The sequence below is a fragment of the Macrosteles quadrilineatus genome, unplaced genomic scaffold, assembly GCF_028750875.1.
Source record: "Macrosteles quadrilineatus isolate MER2022 unplaced genomic scaffold, UCM_ALF_1.0 Scaffold_4__1_contigs__length_99947679, whole genome shotgun sequence".
NCBI classification, from domain to species: Eukaryota; Metazoa; Arthropoda; class Insecta; order Hemiptera; family Cicadellidae; genus Macrosteles; species Macrosteles quadrilineatus.
The window spans coordinates 58586429-58604362 of NW_026542597.1; the positions used below are offsets into that span (position 1 = coordinate 58586429).

The window sequence follows — 17934 nt, forward strand, 5'->3', positions numbered from 1 at the left end:
ATGGCCTCACTATTTTGGAAATAAAATAACGGACGATCAAAAATACAATTTTGTGTGATTTTTATAGTTTATTTTCTCCATGTTTACTACATACGTCATTTTTTATGAAATACTAATAATCTGTTAAGAGAACACGGCATATATGAAATTACGAACAGCTGTTTTGATAAAGATTCCTTTTCCTAGCTGTCACTGATATGTTTACATAAATGTTCTTTAATAATACTGTGTAGGCCCTATAACCATTTCCGATCACGTTTGTAAGCAAATCCAAAACCAAGTGAGATTAATAACCGTGTGGCTTTGGGTTACATAACGGGTTTGATTTATCACGAGTACTAATATGTAACTGTAAATTAAATTAAATAACTAGCCATCATCCAGGTCGGGAACCGGAGATTCTGTGTGTATCAAGTTGTACTTGAATTTTGATTATAGGGAAAAGAACGTGAATCAGTGTTGTACAGGACTGGAAAAATTATCTTTCTATATAAATAAAATTAGAGTTTTATAAGTCACCTCAATTTAAGGAATTTTTTATTGCCAGAATATCCATAACGAACTGTCAGCGTCTTTCTCGATATAACGATCCCCTCTCCCTCCCTTTAGAAACATCACAGCTCCTTTGATGAAAATGAAATGGAAACAACGCTTGCGCCAACAATCGTCTGCTCCGTTATACACTTCTGTCTGCTGTGCGCTATGTTACAACAGATTTCAGATACAACAGCTGGGGAATGATGACGATATAATGCTTAGTACACTGTGATTGAGTGATAACCATGGTAACTTTAGTAAGGCTGTGATTGGCCAATGAGTAGGCCTAAATATGGCGACTTGTTGAATTTGTGTATGAATTGAAGAGAAACCTATTAAATGAACAGAAGAACAAAGAAATAGAATAACAAGATTGTTCTCGTTACATTTTTTTTTAAGAGTGTTTTAACTATCTCTAAATATAATTTTACACTTTTTTATTACTTATCTATAAATTCCTATGCTGTGATACAGCACCTATCGGTAGCCTATCTGTCTATCATGAGCAGTACCTTATAACACTTTCTAAAGGTTCCTTTAATATTTACGTTATTTATAGCAATGTAATGTTTATGGCTAGTGATTAGTTGAGTTTGAGTTAGCTACAATTTTAAACGTTGCCGTTTGTACAAATGAACCAAGATAAATGATTTGAAATTTACAATAATAATGATTGTGCAATATTGAATTTCGTTTATAAAAATGTAAATCGTGACTTAATGGATGTTTACAGCGTTTTAATGAGTTTTTCATCTGTTTTTATACTATATTGGATTAACCGTATTTTGTATCCCCCCCTCTCCATATTAACTCAGGTAATCGAGTATACACAATAGTGTTAAGTATTGTAGCCTATGCTACTTGCTACTTGATTGTATTTTAACGAGCTTTATGTCAACAAAGCGTTTTGCTGTGCTTAAGTCGCGGTCTTGTAGCTGGACGTGTCTGTACCACGCGTTATCTTTTATCTATCACAGCAATTGAGCCATCCCGTGCGCTCCCTCTCTTAGATCTCACGTCTTGCTAATCTTAAATAATAACTTTCTACACGAATCCTAAACAATCCTAAAATCCTATTTTAACTAATTTAATTCAATAATATAACTATTGTCATTAATTATCCACTTTCTATCTGGCAATTTCGTAATGTATTTTGGATTGTCGTCACGTTGAACACTGTTGCAATTAACTTAAGCCCCCCCCCCCATTTGAATTTTTGAGCCCCCCCCCCAAGAATTTCAATGACGCAGTCTGCGTCACGGCCCCCCCTTGTGGGCACCCCTGTTTTCAAACCAATTGTCTCAACTTTAGAAGTTGGACCCAGCCTTGATAAAAATATATGCATACAGTTGTATATAATTTTATCAGGTGATGGTTAGATATGATGATTTGATTAGAATAGATATGATTAGATGAATGTTATATCATTGTATTTGGTTGAAAAGACTGTAGACTGTAGTTGACTGATGTTTTCCAGGTGTTGGCTGTGGACGATGAGCGAGTGGTAGAGTTGAAGTATGTGAGACACAGCCCCAAGTTGTACAAACACACAGACGTCGACACCAAGAGAGACGACGTCAAGTCTGACGGCAGTGTTAAACTGCACGTCGGCCGCATTCATCTCGTGCTCTTCTACAAAATGTTCATTGACATTCATGTGAGTTGTATATTTTCTTCAACCTTTATTCCGAAAATGTATAAGGGTTGGCCGTAAATTAAGATCTCCAACAAGCTCTAGTCAACGCCAAGTGAGTGAGTTAGTTCAAAACTCCAGCAAATAGAGTAAAGTCAGAGTCAAATCTTTACTTCATCCAAATAAATAAAAGGTTAAAATACCTGCTTGTCGCCTTGTGGTCCAAGTATTGTCCTAGTGGATTATGTACATTTCGGCGCGAGCACCATCGTCGGATCCATATAAGAACTGTTTACACTAAACTTCCCTGAAGAGGTGCGTAAGATGTCCACAACACAAAACACATATAAAAACCGGTCGACCGTTATTTAACATTTTTTTTTTACTTTTGCTACGCGTGCACGGGCAGGATATGGAGGCGCGCCAGACGTGTGTCGAGACTCGACTGAAGACGGTAGTTGGTCGTGATCTGACCTTTGTCCTGGTGACGTAGCTAGTGCAGCATTGTTTCGGCTATTATTCATTTGTATTAAGGTTTCAAAAAGAATGTTGGACTGCAGGGTGTTTTTGTCGTTTAACAGGTTGTTTGTTTCAATTTTAGAGGCTCTGTAAATTTCGAACTGTTCCAATGCCGTCATTGTTCGGCCTTTTTGGCAAATATGTAAAGGCTGCAAATTTGTTGTTATATCAGTATAACTATGGTTACTGGCTACCAAATGGTCGGCAAAATTTGATTTTTGAACGATGGTTTTCTTGGGAAGATGTTCTTTAAACCTCTTTACAAAGGGCCTTCCAGTTTGGCCAATGTAAAACTTATCACAGTCATTACAGGTTATTTTATAAACTCCTGTTTTTTGACAAAAATCCTGTGGTGTATTTTTTACGGAAAGGAGATTTTGGAGTTTGTTCGATGTTTTGAAGGCTACAATTTTGCCATGCTTTTTCATCTGGTTTTTCAGTGTATGGGAGAGGTTGGTTCCAAATTCGACTGATACATAATCCATTCGCTCTTTATTGTTATCAGTGCTAGTAATGGCTTTTTTCTTGATTATCTGTTTATTGGTTAAACTATCAATCAAGCCTTCAAAACATCGAACAAACTCCAAAATCTCCTTTCCGTAAAAAATACACCACAGGATTTTTGTCAAAAAACAGGAGTTTATAAAATAACCTGTAATGACTGTGATAAGTTTTACATTGGCCAAACTGGAAGGCCCTTTGTAAAGAGGTTTAAAGAACATCTTCCCAAGAAAACCATCGTTCAAAAATCAAATTTTGCCGACCATTTGGTAGCCAGTAACCATAGTTATACTGATATAACAACAAATTTGCAGCCTTTACATATTTGCCAAAAAGGCCGAACAATGACGGCATTGGAACAGTTCGAAATTTACAGAGCCTCTAAAATTGAAACAAACAACCTGTTAAACGACAAAAACACCCTGCAATCCAACATTCTTTTTGAAACCTTAATACAAATGAATAATAGCCGAAACAATGCTGCACTAGCTACGTCACCAGGACAAAGGTCAGATCACGACCAACTACCGTCTTCAGTCGAGTCTCGACACACGTCTGGCGCGCCTCCATATCCTGCCCGTGCACGCGTAGCAAAAGTAAAAAAAAAATGTTAAATAACGGTCGACCGGTTTTTATATGTGTTTTGTGTTGTGGACATCTTACGCACCTCTTCAGGGAAGTTTAGTGTAAACAGTTCTTATATGGATCCGACGACGGCGCTCGCGCCGAAATGTACATAATCCACTAGGACAATACTTGGACCACAAGGCGACAAGCAGGTATTTTAACCTTTTATTTATTTGTCAATCAATTGGTCCGGAAACACCACAACAAAATATGAAGTTTACTTCATCCACTACTATTTTAGACAGTCCCCAACACTAGGGTGTATGTGAATGATATTAGTTTCATCATAGGAACCGATATGAGGAGAATGAGGAGAAATCTACCATCCCGCCCAAGTGTTGTTTGCTTTCTATGATTGCGGTCCAACACTGGTTTCAACATTGGTAACTAGCGGTTCCACCATATTGAACACTACTATAGTGGTAACAAATCGACATAGTGGTAACAAAAGTCGTAATGTTTAACAATTAAGATTTTAATTGTGTAAATGTGATCTGATTACACAACAAATTACTACAAAGGATACTATATTTGTTTGTAGCGTTTCATGGAGCCGTTCATCCGCCCAGGGTTGGTGGTAGGTTGGCTGCACTGGGCTGAGCGATGTTTCTCTGAGTGGGTGGCATCACTACGTGGATGGAGCACAAGAATCCATCTCTCACTTGATATCCAAGGCCCTTCTCTGTTGCTTCCTCAGAAACTGGCTTCTCCTAACCTCATCATCTTCAACATGGGTTAGTAGCATTATCTATCTATCTATATATTAATAGGCAAGCATGTTTCTTTAAAACCTTTTTTCTCAGCTCGTGTCTATCGTAGGGAAAATCTACGCATACCGTTAGAAAGCTATTTTCCTGTAGGTGTGCAGAATCCCTTTATAAATTAAAATAGGCTCAAAAATAAGCACAAAAAATGAATTTGAAATTTTAAAAATTAACATGGGTCTTATGGGTTGCTATGGTGATGACAAAATAACAACACAATATAAACACAATATAAACAGAAAATCAAAACAAATGGAAGACATTCCAATCACATGTTTTATTTACAGTGTGGGATGAAAATAGAGAAGTTTGTACAATACATACTTTTGGTCGATTTTTCGACCACGGGGCGTGCTCTCGTTTGTTTAAATACCTGTAACATTATAAGAGCAGACAACCAAAGTGACACCATTTTGTAATGTATGGGAGGGGGGCTATATTGTGAAGAAATTATTGTTTCCAATTGGCAAAACTGAATCTGCCACTCAACCGCTTTTACAATCCGTACAAATTAATATATTTATGGTATTAAAGTACTATTTTAATAGAATTGTAACAAAATTTAATTTACCATAAAGCCAGTAAATCAAGTTATACCACATGTGATACACATGTGGACATTCTTTCAGTTGAGTTGGTTCAAGTCACTCTAGCAATTCTTTTATTTAAGATAAGGATTTTACAGAATGGAAATTATGTGTTATTAAGAGAAAATTGGATCAAGATACAATAATATATGGGTATGGGTTACAATCAAAGATTTGGTAATGGTAATAATAATATTTTAGGTGATCTGAACGTGGAGAACTTTTTCAAAGAGGTGTCCAGTAATGACGGGTCGAGCCCTGTGCAAGATAACATCCTCATCAGATTAGAAGCAGTGCAGCTTTGCAGAGCAGTCATGACTCTAGCTGGGTCTCTACATGTGCAGGTATATACTGACTGTCAACTAGAAATCTGATATTCAAAGTTACAGCCCAAACGAGTTTTTGTTCAACAAGATTATTCCTGTGAACAACTGAATGGCCAATGGTTTCATACAGTTTGAGCCTTTTAAAAAGTTTTACTCTTGGTGCACCGTTTAGATTTTTTTGTTAGTGGACCGAACTTATAAAGTATTAGTAGATATGCTAGGGATGAGACTCGTCCTTCTCACATTGAAGTTAAAGATGCTATAAACTAGGCTAGCCAGGGGCGGTTCCAGGGCTGAGTTTCGGGGGAGAACATTCCATTATCAGCACTGTGGACCTTCATCTTGTGTGGGGGGGGGGGGGGGTCTGGGGTCCCCCTTGTTCAACATGTGAACTGGTTGTAGTGTCTGACTTGCTTGGCTTTCGGTCTAAAGTGTCCATGAAATGCCCAATGATTGAGATCAATGGAAAGGGCAAGCAAAGTTGTTATGTTGCAGTAGCGGAAAAGTACCTTAAGCATCTTGATAAGCGGCCTGTATCCCTTCATAGTCTTTTTGTTGGTAATTTTACCATTCACAAGCAAATAGCAGACAAACGGCTGGTTATTTTATGAATTTTATATTGGTTTGAAAAGTTATTAGCCTATTTAATTGTTGTTGTTTCATCTACTAAAATTTGTACAGTATTATTAAATGTGTTTTTTATCTAATGGCCTAAACCTCATAAGAGAAAATATCATAAAAAGACAACTTTATATTCATTATTAGAAACTTTTTATTACAAAAAAAACTCTGGAATTCATTTTTGCCCTCAATCATCAATTTAACATTAATGAAAATAATTAGATAGTAACAAGACCAGGGTTTGGACCCCCTCAAAGTGTGTAGTCATTGTGCTTGTAGTACAATTCTTCCTCAATCTCTAGTGTGTAGTAGATAGTAGTATGGTCAGTATTGTAGATCGGAGTCATGTGATGTAGGCGGGCTTCCCATAAGATGTTACGATGGTGTGAGGGGATCCTGGGTCATCAGCCCGCCTTCTGGTCAAGTAGTCAGTAGCCATTAGATAGTAGTCAGAAGTCAGCAGTCAGCAATCAGCATCCTGTAGTCAATAGTCCGTAATCAGCAGTCAATGTAGTCCGTAGCTTGTGGCTCATGCCTGGTAGTTGTCGTCTGGCATCTCAGGAGTGTTGCAGTATTTGCTCACAAGTTGCTTCAAAAGGTCCCACAACTTGGCAGAGATCCACTTGGCAAACGGGACTGTAGGAAAGAAAATACACAAGATGATACCTGTTATGTAGAGCAGAGCACGGACAAGGTCAGGAAGGATGACACGCATCCTCGAGGGCTTCCTCTCCACGAGAGATTCAACGTCAAACACAGAAGACATAATTAGACTTGTTTATCAAAATCAAATCGAATTCAGAGTGAACATTTACCTTGTTGCTATGGAAATCCTTATAAGAGTCAAAGTTAAAAAATCTAAATATACTGTATACTGTGTACTATCACTATCCTAATACCTATTCCATAGCTACCTTAGGCCCGATTTCCCCAAATTCTCTCTAACGATGGTTTAATTAAACTTCGGTTAAAACTAACCGACGATTTAAACCACAGTTAAGGAAATCTGGTTTCACCAACGAAAACACGTCAAAACTAACGCTGGTTTTATAAACGAGAGTTTAGAGTAAAATCTAGGTGGCGGTGGCAGTGAACTGTCATAATACCGGGCTGTTACGGGAGCAAGTAAACATAACCTAGAAAATAAATCAGTGTTTATGAGGTAGTGAAAACAAAACTGGAGACAGAAAGCTTACAGAAATACAACAGATTCTGAGCAAAATAACAGAAAGCAAGAATAAATACCAAAACAATTAACATAAGCAAATAGAGGCAAAGCAATAAACATATTCGAGGAACAAATTGGTTGAGTTTTGTGGTCGAGTCAAGACTCATCAATCCAACTTTTTACAAGGATGTTCAATATTCTGTTTGTTCACTAACCAGTTTGGTACATTTGAAGTAGTGAAAAAACTGGAGTCAAAAGAATTACAAGAACGAGACACAATGTAGATAACACCGAAATAATTATTTTCTATAAAATACTAGCAGAATAATGACAATTTAGGTTTAGGTTTTGGTTTACTTACGTCTGACCGAACGCAAAACAATTGTTTGAACGTTGGGTTAGGGTTACCCAAAGCCGGGAGAAGGAAAGGGAGCCTATTTTTTCGAACAATGAAATAATAAATTTGATAATGTTGGTAGAAGAGCCGGGACACTCTTTTTAGCCGAGATAAAAGAGTACAGAGTACGGCTCTTCATCGCCAATCAGTTCAATGCGGTCGCTGATCACAGATATACGCCTTAACTAAAAGCCTTGTGGGATAACCTAAAGCAATGCACTATGTGGGATAGCCTAAACACAAACCACTACAGTGGTTTGTATTCATTTCCTAAAGAAAAATGCTAAACGTTTTGATAGTTCATATCTAATAATAAAATCAATTTCATCTTTGTTATTAAAATCATTAACCCTTTCTCTTATCCACCTAGGCGAACAACATAGGCCACTTCATTGCCATCACTTACTTTCAAAAGCTAATTCGTATCGTATTCTCTTCTACCATTTCGCCTTTCCATATAAACTTTAAACTTAAAGCCAGCTGATATTCACTTAACGAAAGATTAAAGAAGTTAACCGGTCAAAATTGGGCAGTTAATTATCTAACGACGGTTTAGTCTAAACTAGCGCTAACGGCGAGTGGTGAAATCCGATTTCGTCAGTTAAGAGCTAACTGCAGTTAGAGCAAGGCTTAACGGCGGTTTAAAAGTTTGGTGAAATCGGGCCTTAATGTTGTAATAAGGCCTACCTATGGCTAAAGAACAGAACACAACTAGACCTTCATGGTATTAATTGATAGTAAATTATTTAATTTACTTTGTTCCTAAATTTTAAAATCCAAAATGCATATTTGACACAAATGGTATATATTTTTAATTTTCTTTACCTCAAGATACATACATTGAATAAATTAACCCACTGTTTGCATTCCAATGAAAAGCCAAAAAAGTACTGTCAATATACTATATTTGCTTCAATGTCTCAGTTTTATCAGACTATAGCCCAAATATCAATTGTTTTTAGTTTTTATAAAATAAACTATTATTAAAGAAGTGAATGACGAGTATTGTCATATGATATCTCTATGTTTTTGGTTTACTGACATTCATTTACATTAACGGTGGTAGACTATAACGTAATAATTTGCTATGGTAAGCCTGTAATCATTGACATTAATATTTTAATCACTTTACTAATATTATAAATGTGAACGAATTCGTTATATTGAGGTGTCTTATTTTAGCCAAAATCACAAAAAAATCGTTAAATAAAGGTCGTTGTTATGGTTTGTTCGTTATGTAGAGGTAAAATATACATTGTGTCTTATGGAGAGTTCTAGGGGATAAAAAAAATTTGTTATATCAAGGAATTCGTTAAATCTAGGTTCGTTATATCAAGGTTAGACTGTACTAGACGGATTGGGCTGAAATTGGACATGATGATAGCAGCTCACATTCCCTATTAACATATAGGCCTAATTGTCATCTCAAAAATCCTTTTGGGCTCCGCCCCAGTGGCTCTGTAGTTCCCCATGTTAACCTTATGAGTATTCATATTTAGTAGGAATTAAAGAATTTAGTTAGCTGTTTCGACTAAACAAGTTGGTTCTATGATATGCAATATCATTAAAAAGTTATAAGGTTTACCAACAGGGTGCAGCACTATTATTTTTCTGATTTTATGACAACAGCTAATTTGAACTAAGCAGAAACAAAAAGCTGTGATACAAAATGAGAACTGTCAAAGTAGGATGGTTTACAGTTATGTTTATGTTTTTAATTTAACTAGTGAACCTGTGCGGCTCAATGCCCCGCAAAATAACATATGAATTTAGAAAAAAAATTCATCGTGTTATAAATTGACTCGACATTAAATATTTATTGCAGTAATAATACAGCCTTAGAAGATAAGTAGATCAGCAATTTTCTAGCTGTATGTGTATTATATTTAGTAAATTAATAAATGTTCAAGTTCAAGTATGTTATAGGGTAGCTATTTTTTAAAGATTTTTAAAAACGCATTTAACAAAACATTTTATCATATCAAACCAATATTCCTATGTAGCATATTTTGAGGGTCATAAAAATGCTGCTTGAAGAAAACCCTTTTAAAAATAAACACTAAAAATATAATATTTTAACCACAAAAGCACTTCCATGAACACTACGATTTCAGTCTTCAGGAAGATTACCCTTGTCAAAGTTTTCCGTAATGAATATGTGTAACCTATTAAAAGATGTAGCCTTACTTAAAACAACATATCATAATATAGTTGCTCATGATTGAAATTGGTCTGTGAAGAATAGTGCTGCTCTGCTCTTTAATTAAAGTGCTTAAGTTACTTGGCTTGGTGCTTTCATAACTGCAAACCCAAAATACACCCACAAGTAAAACAGAATCAAGTTATTGGTTAAAAAAACTTATGTTTGTGTAACAACATTATTCACATGAAGTAGATGATTTGTTTGATTTGTCGATCAGCTGTTTTGTTTCAAATGAATGTCAAAGATTTGTGATTTTAAATACATAAATTATTATAGTAAAGTTTTCTAAATCATGGTAACTTATTCTCAACTAAATTTTACTATTCCCAGCATTATAATAAAGTTGTAAGATCCATTATTATTAACTTTAAGGTATACAATCCTTGATTGAAATGTAGTATACATTAAAAGTCATAATACACAGCAATTATTATGTAGTAGACTTTGACTATGTTCAAGTAACAATCATATGTTTCTGTAAATAAAAATTATCTCCTATGTTATCCTTATGGAGAAATACGAAACTTGAAAGGGCTCCAGGGCCTCACTCTCTAATTATTTCCCTAAAAAGAAAGTTTCCTGCACAACTTCACGTTACGCTCTTTCCAATGACACCAAAAACATGTCAATCGGTTCAGTAGTTTCGGAGGAGTAATTGTCACAAAAAAACTGCTTGCGTTTTAAATAAGTATAGATGAATAATTTGTGACATTGTGCGAATGTTTAATTTTTTCTATTGTTTAGGTGCAGTAGTAGAACATTATGGCTATTACATTTTTTATACTATAGCTTACCGTAAATTTAAAGAACCAATTTTTTTCAAACTGTGCCTAGTTTCCAAAAGCGCTTGTGAATAAAACAAACTATTATATATTGGCCTTGTTGAACATTTAAATTTAGTTATGCATTTCATTATTAATTGCCAATATCTCCAATATAAGTTACTTTGAAAAAGTTTAAGGTTTGAAGTAAGGTTGTGTATCAGTTGAAAAATTTAGGTTTTTTAATTGCTGTATATGTTGGGAACAAAATTTGTATTTTTGTATAGGCTAGATGTATTTATAGCCTATTAGTTATTTGACTCTATTCAATACACGTTCTTTGTGTATAATGAATAAAGAATGATTTGATTTCATTTTGATAACACAGTCATTAAACGGGAAAATATAACTCTTTGAAATAGTTTGTCAATACAAGCACATATAATATTTATTATTTGCGCTAAATTTACTAATTTTTTTGTTTGTTTTACCACACACACTTAGTGAAAGAAATTTTAACTCTAAAACTAACAGATATTTTGTGTAGGAGCCGATCATTGAACCGATAAGTGTGCGGCTGGATGTGAAGCGTACAGTGGCGTACCACACGGCAATGTGTGCACAGTCACACGTGTATGTGCCATCCAGCAGCCAGCTGTTGTTGTACAACGTGCTGGGTGTCGTAGACAACATCAGGATCAACCTGGGCCAACGAGACCTTGCCACTCTGCTCTCAGTGTGGTCTGATAACTTCAACGACGGCCGGTTCATCGGTGAGTTGTGTCAAAATCTCTCAGCGTTTCAATGTATGGTGACATGAGCACCTTTAGTGGTTATTGCATTTACTGGTTTGGACTTCTTCGGACCACACTTTTGTTTAGGATAGGATAAAAAATCTGAAACTATCAGGAGTCGAAGAATGAATAAATTTCATAATGACATTGAAATGGTGAATTTAAGTGAGTCGCTGTTTAAAAGGCATTACTGCTGGTGGAATTCAAGAACGTTGATTTATTCTTTCAAAATCAAGGAGTGTTTTATAAATTGCTAATTTATTTACAACAAGATTTATTTCAGGTGAGATAACCAGCAGTTGGCACTCTGTGTCCTTGGTTGACCCTGGCTCTCCATCAGCTGTTTCTGAGGACCCAGCCGTCCGCAAACTGGCTGCGTTCTTCTCTCACAGTGAGCAAGTCCGCAAAGAGGCTTCTCTCAGTTTTCAGTTTGACGGATTGCAACTCTTTCTGTTCAGTGACATGGATGAGGTATTGTTTTGTAATTTCTCAATATGCTTTTTTATCGTAGGGCTGTCTTGCATTTTTGTTCTCTAGTAATCCTGAATCTCTAATAGGATTATAATAGGTTTGGAGGTATGATACTTTATGAAATTATTTTTGACAGATAGTTTCACTTAAATTATTTTATTTGTAAACAACAGAGTTTAGCACAGATTATTAAATATTTATTCATTTATTGGCATGGAGAAATCAACAATTATAGCAACAAATACCTTCCAATAGTTGAAAAGTAATTTATAACACCAAATATAAACCTAAACTTAACACACAGGTGCTGAGTTCGCCAGTGAGAGACTTGAACCACGGATTGTGCAAGCTGGTGACAGGAGAGGCCATGTTGAGTCTAGAGTCATACACGGACCACAGCATGGAGCTGAAGATGTCTCTGCAGTCTTGCCACCTGCGCGACATCCGGCCTGACAACAACAACTGCATCAGGAAGTAAGGATAAACACAGCCTTTAGACGAGACTAGCAAACATGCATTATTCATAAAAAATGCTTACTTAAAGAGATCCTGGCATTTGATGGCACCAAAAAATTTTACAACACTTTATGCTTGATATTTTACATATTGAGGCTTCTTCAGAAGGAAGTAAATAGAATGACAGTTACAAAACTAGCATTGTTTTAATTGTCTAATCAGTCAGGCCACCACAGCACTTTCTAAACACTAAATACTGAATTTAGTCTTTCAATGTGCATACATATAGACAAACATAACTTTTTACTTTGCCGTTATTGAGTGTCTATAGAGCACTAGGGGTCTCCAACCTACAGGCCGCAGGCCACATCCGGCCCGAGAACAAATTTTATCCAATCCGCAAAGGCCTAGTGGGGAAATAATTATCTATATAATTAATACGCCAACATGAAATTTGTCAGTTGAACTCCTCCGCCATTTCTTAACGATTTTATCCATTGCGGTCTCATTGGAAAGAGCGTGTTGCGTAGATATGCAAACTGGTTTTACATTTTTGAAAAGGGCCCTTGGGCTCTGCCCCAGTGGCTTTTAAAGTTCCCATGTTATCCTTATGAAGAACATATTTGTTTACATTATGATTAGCTGGATATTTAATTGCTGTTAATATTTAAGCTACAATTCAAAGAAATGCGTCCTATAAAAAGTGGGGAAATAATTATTTTTATATAATTGGATTCTTCTATTTTAATTATCTATGCCTCTAACTCATCAGAGTTAAGAAATTAAGATTTTAGTTGTCCGTGTTATTGTTACAACAATTCTTAGGGTAATTCAACCAGCCTACTACAGCTGTTTCGTGCTGCAAAAAATAGACATTTTCAGGTCATAATGTATTGCTATTTAAAATCTTATGTGAGAAAATTAGTCAGAAGTTTTAAATTTTAAAACCTATATGGAACACAATTGGTTAGGGTAGCAGACTATAGTACGAGAGGGACAGATTCAGTTCTCAGAATAACCACAAAACATTTAATGAATTTGGAATGGAATTGGTTTGTTTGGACCACTCCCTTGAAAGTGTTGGTGTTAATATACCTTCTTACAAAACACCAAAACATCACTGGCGCAGACACTCAAAAAATCATACAAATTGTAAAACTTATTATACAGAATCTTCCAGTCGCACGGTGGCGACCAACAAGAGAGCAACAGCCACGTGTCAGTCTCCACTCCACCCATCGTAGACATCACGTTCCGCCAGTCCCACACAGGCGATCGCTGCGTGGACGTGCTGGTGGAGCGGACGAGACTCAACCTGTCTGTGCCGTTCGTACTGGAGCTTGGCCGCTTTGTGCTCGACGCTCTACCCGGGGACAAGACCTGCGAGGGCGGAGTCATCAATCATGGCTATGTTGGTGACACAGGTGTGCAGGTGAGGAAAAGAAGCTATGTTTGTTTTTGTGTCCCCCCTAATTAAGGTTTTTCATGAATGGTTTGTTGGTTTTTCAACGTTTAGAATGATGTTGCATTTATAAGCAAATTTTTCCTATAGGGAAGAAGCTATTACCGTAAGTGGCAGGGTAAAATCTGGGACCGATTTCCTTTTTTGTTTTGATAGCCCTAGAGGAAAATACAGTTTTTGTAATAATGGTTATATTTGTGTATCAATTACACATATACAATCCACGAATACTAGAAAAATACCGGTATGGATCATAAACTTAAACAAATGACGTTTTTGGCCTGAAAGTAAACACACCCCTATACTAAAAGCATTAATCAACATATGGTTTTGTTTACTTTCGGGCTAAAAACTTAATTTGTTTATGTTTATGATCCATAACGAGTCTTTTCTAGGATTCGTGATACAATCTAGTTCTTGCTCCAAATTTAAAACTATGACTACAGCTGGATGAATGACATTCAATAGTTAAGACAATCACTTGGCAATGCTCCGATTTATTAATTAAATAGCTGAGTACCTACCCGTCCTTCGTTCGGGGTTGGTATACAATGCTTATTGTAGTTAAATATGCCCTACTCATGCTTTGGATTTGCAATGAGAGAGGACACGTTTTGAGAAAATTTTGTTTACTATAATCTACGGTATAATATAGTATATAGAATATTTACCATAGCCATAATGTTCTACCACTTCACCTAAACAATAGAAAGAAGTAAAGTTCTTACACTCAGGGTTTCGTTGCTGCTTAGTTCAAATTAGCTGTTGTCATAAATGTATAAAGAACTAATGGTGCTGCACCCTGTTGGTAAACCATAAAGGATTTTTGAGGTAAGAATATGTCTATATGTTAATCGGGAATGTGAGCTATCATCATACCAAATTTCAACACAATCCGACCAGTAGTTAATGCGTGATTGAACTTCAAACAAACAAACAAACAAATAAACAAACAAACACACAAACTTTCACATTTATAATATTAGTATGATTTAACTTTAAATAACAAATGTAAATTTAGCAGGCAGGTTTCATTCAACTTTTGTAGAACAGATCAGTTATAGGTTCTTGTAGAAGTGTTGGAAGGTTAAGGTTTATACAGTACATGCTTGCTAATCCAGTATTTCGGGACTAGATAATGCTAGATAACTGATCGTCATTTTAAAAATATGTTATTTTGAGACTAGCAATCATACCGTTAATTTTACATTGTCTGCCGATTATTACTGACTCTGCCAATTGCTCCTGATGCTAGCCGATCCCTCCCGATCCTACCAAACGCTTTAATTTGGCTTAAAACAGATTCAATATTTATGTTATACATTTGTATTAATACTGAATCATTAAAAGTACCAGACCATTGGATGCTGGATTAGCAGGTTTATACTGTATACTACTTTAATGTAGAGTTATTTATGTTTTTGTGGTACAGGGTAAAGCCCCCATGGAACACCCGAGGCCTCCCAGTTCCAATGACAGCACCAGTGGCTACTTCTCCTCAGGGGCGTCTTGTGTAGATGATCAAGCAGGTTTGTATAGCTAAGATCAAATAAAAATATGTCAAGCTAATTATTTACCTCTAATGAAGACTATGATTTAAGGTTGTTTAAGTAAAACAAGTAAACTGAAACGTTGTTTAATACCTTGTTTGGTTTTCAAACAATTTTTTGACATGCAGACTAGCCTCATAGTTTGTTCATAGATTTTCTACTATACTCATTTTGACTAAACCAAAATCAAAATCCAAATCACTACGGTAAGCAAAATACCAACTCATAAAAAAACAACCAGTTACAAAAATAAGTAAAAAAATCCATCATGAGTGTCTTGAGTGTGAGAATAATTGCAACCTGTATGACAATAAACATGACCTATCTCCAGTAAGACCTGTACCACTACCTAGTAAGAATGGCACTTAGTGTAAAACTGTAGACCTACCAAAAAATTAAAAAGATCCTGTTTGAAGTTTGAAGTTTGAACTCAAGTTTTCATTATTACAATCGTTCATGCTGCACGCCTCCTGTTCTTTATTTAAAATTGTATTTAAATAAACAAAACTTATCAAAAATATCATATGTTATGGCAGGATTGTCAATATCGCTGCAGTTGCGCAGGCCGGAGGTGATGCTGTTTGCAGGTGGGGGGTCAGCTTCAGTGGGGGAGGATGGCGGGGGCCAGGCACTACTGCTCCGGACAGAGTTCCTGTTGGACTACAGTCGTCATCCGGGACATAGCAACCTTGTCTGCTCCCTCTCCGGACTTCATATAGTGTCCAGCAATAAGAAGAGACCTCATCTTGTGAGTACCTATCTATAGTGTGGGCGAAAACACTCGTTTTACAAGACAATTCTGTGTGTATTCCAATTTTTAACTATTGGTGTGTCGAGCAGAGTTGCAAACCAACTATGGGTTAAACCATCGGGGCCCAGTGGTTTGTGGATCCTGGGGTCTCAGTATTTTAAAATGTATTTAAACTTATAAGACTAACATTTACTGGTCCAATAATTGTTTTATGATCTGCTAATAGTTTCAAACTTCAAAATCCTCTTTGTACTATAATGATCTACCATGATGATTGGTTGAGCAGGGACAAACTGTGTCCGAGGGCATTATGAACTTAATAAACTGATGCATTCTGCCTGAGGCAGATGCTCACCATGATTCCATGAGTGCTTTCCCTTACCACAGCTCTAAGTAGGTCTCATCACTGTTCACACTTCCTAAATGCTTTATCCCCATCATAGATCCTGAACAGACGATGGTGCTTCCTTCTTCAAATTACCCTTACCATTACTCTATCCTTTTTGGATTGCCTCAGGAACATCCTGAGACAACTATCTACGAAAGGGAGAAAAAAGTGAGCTTGCTTACCCCTATATTCTTTGTTCTTCTTGAGCCTATGACTTGACGTATATTTATTTACCTATAAGAGAGATTCCATTGAAGGTTGTGTTGCAATGAGGTCTGCAGATGATTGTGACAAAAAGTAAGATTTAACATGACTTTTTCACAAACCTTATTTATTGACGTTTGTAATGCAATGTACTTTGTCGACTGCAATAAAAGAATTATTATTATTATTATTATGATGTTTATGCAAAGGTTTTCCTGTTAACAGGTCTTACACCCATGTGATCTCGAGTTCTCCCAAACTTTCAAGAGTGAGGAAGGTCTCAAGGTCCTAGTCAGCATGAGTACCATTGACATAAGATTGTCAGCAAGCATAGTTCACACACTCTTAGACGTAAGTGATTTACATCAAGTCTTTAAAATTTCATTATTTTCATTTTGTGTTAGTGATCATACACTGAAAATATTACTGCTCGAAGTCTTAATTTTTTTCTGGGTGTTTGTGGTAGAGTCTTGTTAATCTAAGGGGTCTAAAAAAACCACGTTTGTAAACACATAATGTATGATGAATGGTTTTGCTCATCAGATTGTGGAAGAAATCAACCTGCATCTGCAGACTGAAGAGCCTGACCCTCTGACCAACATTTGTCACATGGCCAGCGAGTTTGAGGACTTGTGGTCGCCCAAGAAAATATTGCCTCAAGTTTTCCCACAGCACACTGGTAGGGATTGGTATTTTTACTAGGTCTGTAGAGAATGTGTTGTAATTGCCTTATTTAGAAAAAAATGATATTCTTATCTTGTGATTTATTATCTTCTGATCTCACCTATTCCAGTTTGTGCTTAAAACGTTGACTGCTAAAACAATGTACAGGCACTCTCCAGTGGCGGCCAAAGCCCCCGTGCGCCAGCGAATCAGCGAACACAATTGGCATTCATATATTTTAGGCTGACAAATCACAAAAGAGCAGTGATGATTGTGCTGCGTTACCCCGAGGGTGGATGTAGTTCACTGAAACACCCAAAGGTAGCAGCACTGTCGGATCCATAGCCAGTGTCTTTGTAATGTGGGTCGAATAGAGAATTTCCCAAAACTGGGACAAAAGCATTGTCAGACAGGACTTTACGGGAAATTTTTGTACCAACCTACACCAAAATAAAGCTCGCATTCTAAGCTTCAGGCTGGCAACGATTATAACATCCTCCGTCTGAGGCTAAGCTCACACTTACTCAATATAGTTCGGTTGGTCTGGTGCC

At 36.4% G+C, this 17934-nt stretch overlaps 1 protein-coding gene across 1 annotated transcript in view; it reads left to right on the forward strand.

Annotated features, from left to right (window-relative positions):
• The window catches only part of LOC128991618 (intermembrane lipid transfer protein VPS13C-like), a 95178-nt gene that overhangs the window by 10633 nt on the left and 66611 nt on the right, over nt 1-17934 (forward strand). The window contains exons 7-17 of the mRNA XM_054414661.1: nt 2015-2194; nt 4359-4551; nt 5370-5512; nt 11192-11417; nt 11722-11909; nt 12214-12383; nt 13536-13797; nt 15260-15356; nt 15914-16125; nt 16946-17071; nt 17264-17399. Coding sequence (XP_054270636.1) covers nt 2015-2194; nt 4359-4551; nt 5370-5512; nt 11192-11417; nt 11722-11909; nt 12214-12383; nt 13536-13797; nt 15260-15356; nt 15914-16125; nt 16946-17071; nt 17264-17399 — 1933 coding nt within the window. The remainder of the gene's footprint in view (nt 1-2014; nt 2195-4358; nt 4552-5369; nt 5513-11191; nt 11418-11721; nt 11910-12213; nt 12384-13535; nt 13798-15259; nt 15357-15913; nt 16126-16945; nt 17072-17263; nt 17400-17934) is intronic.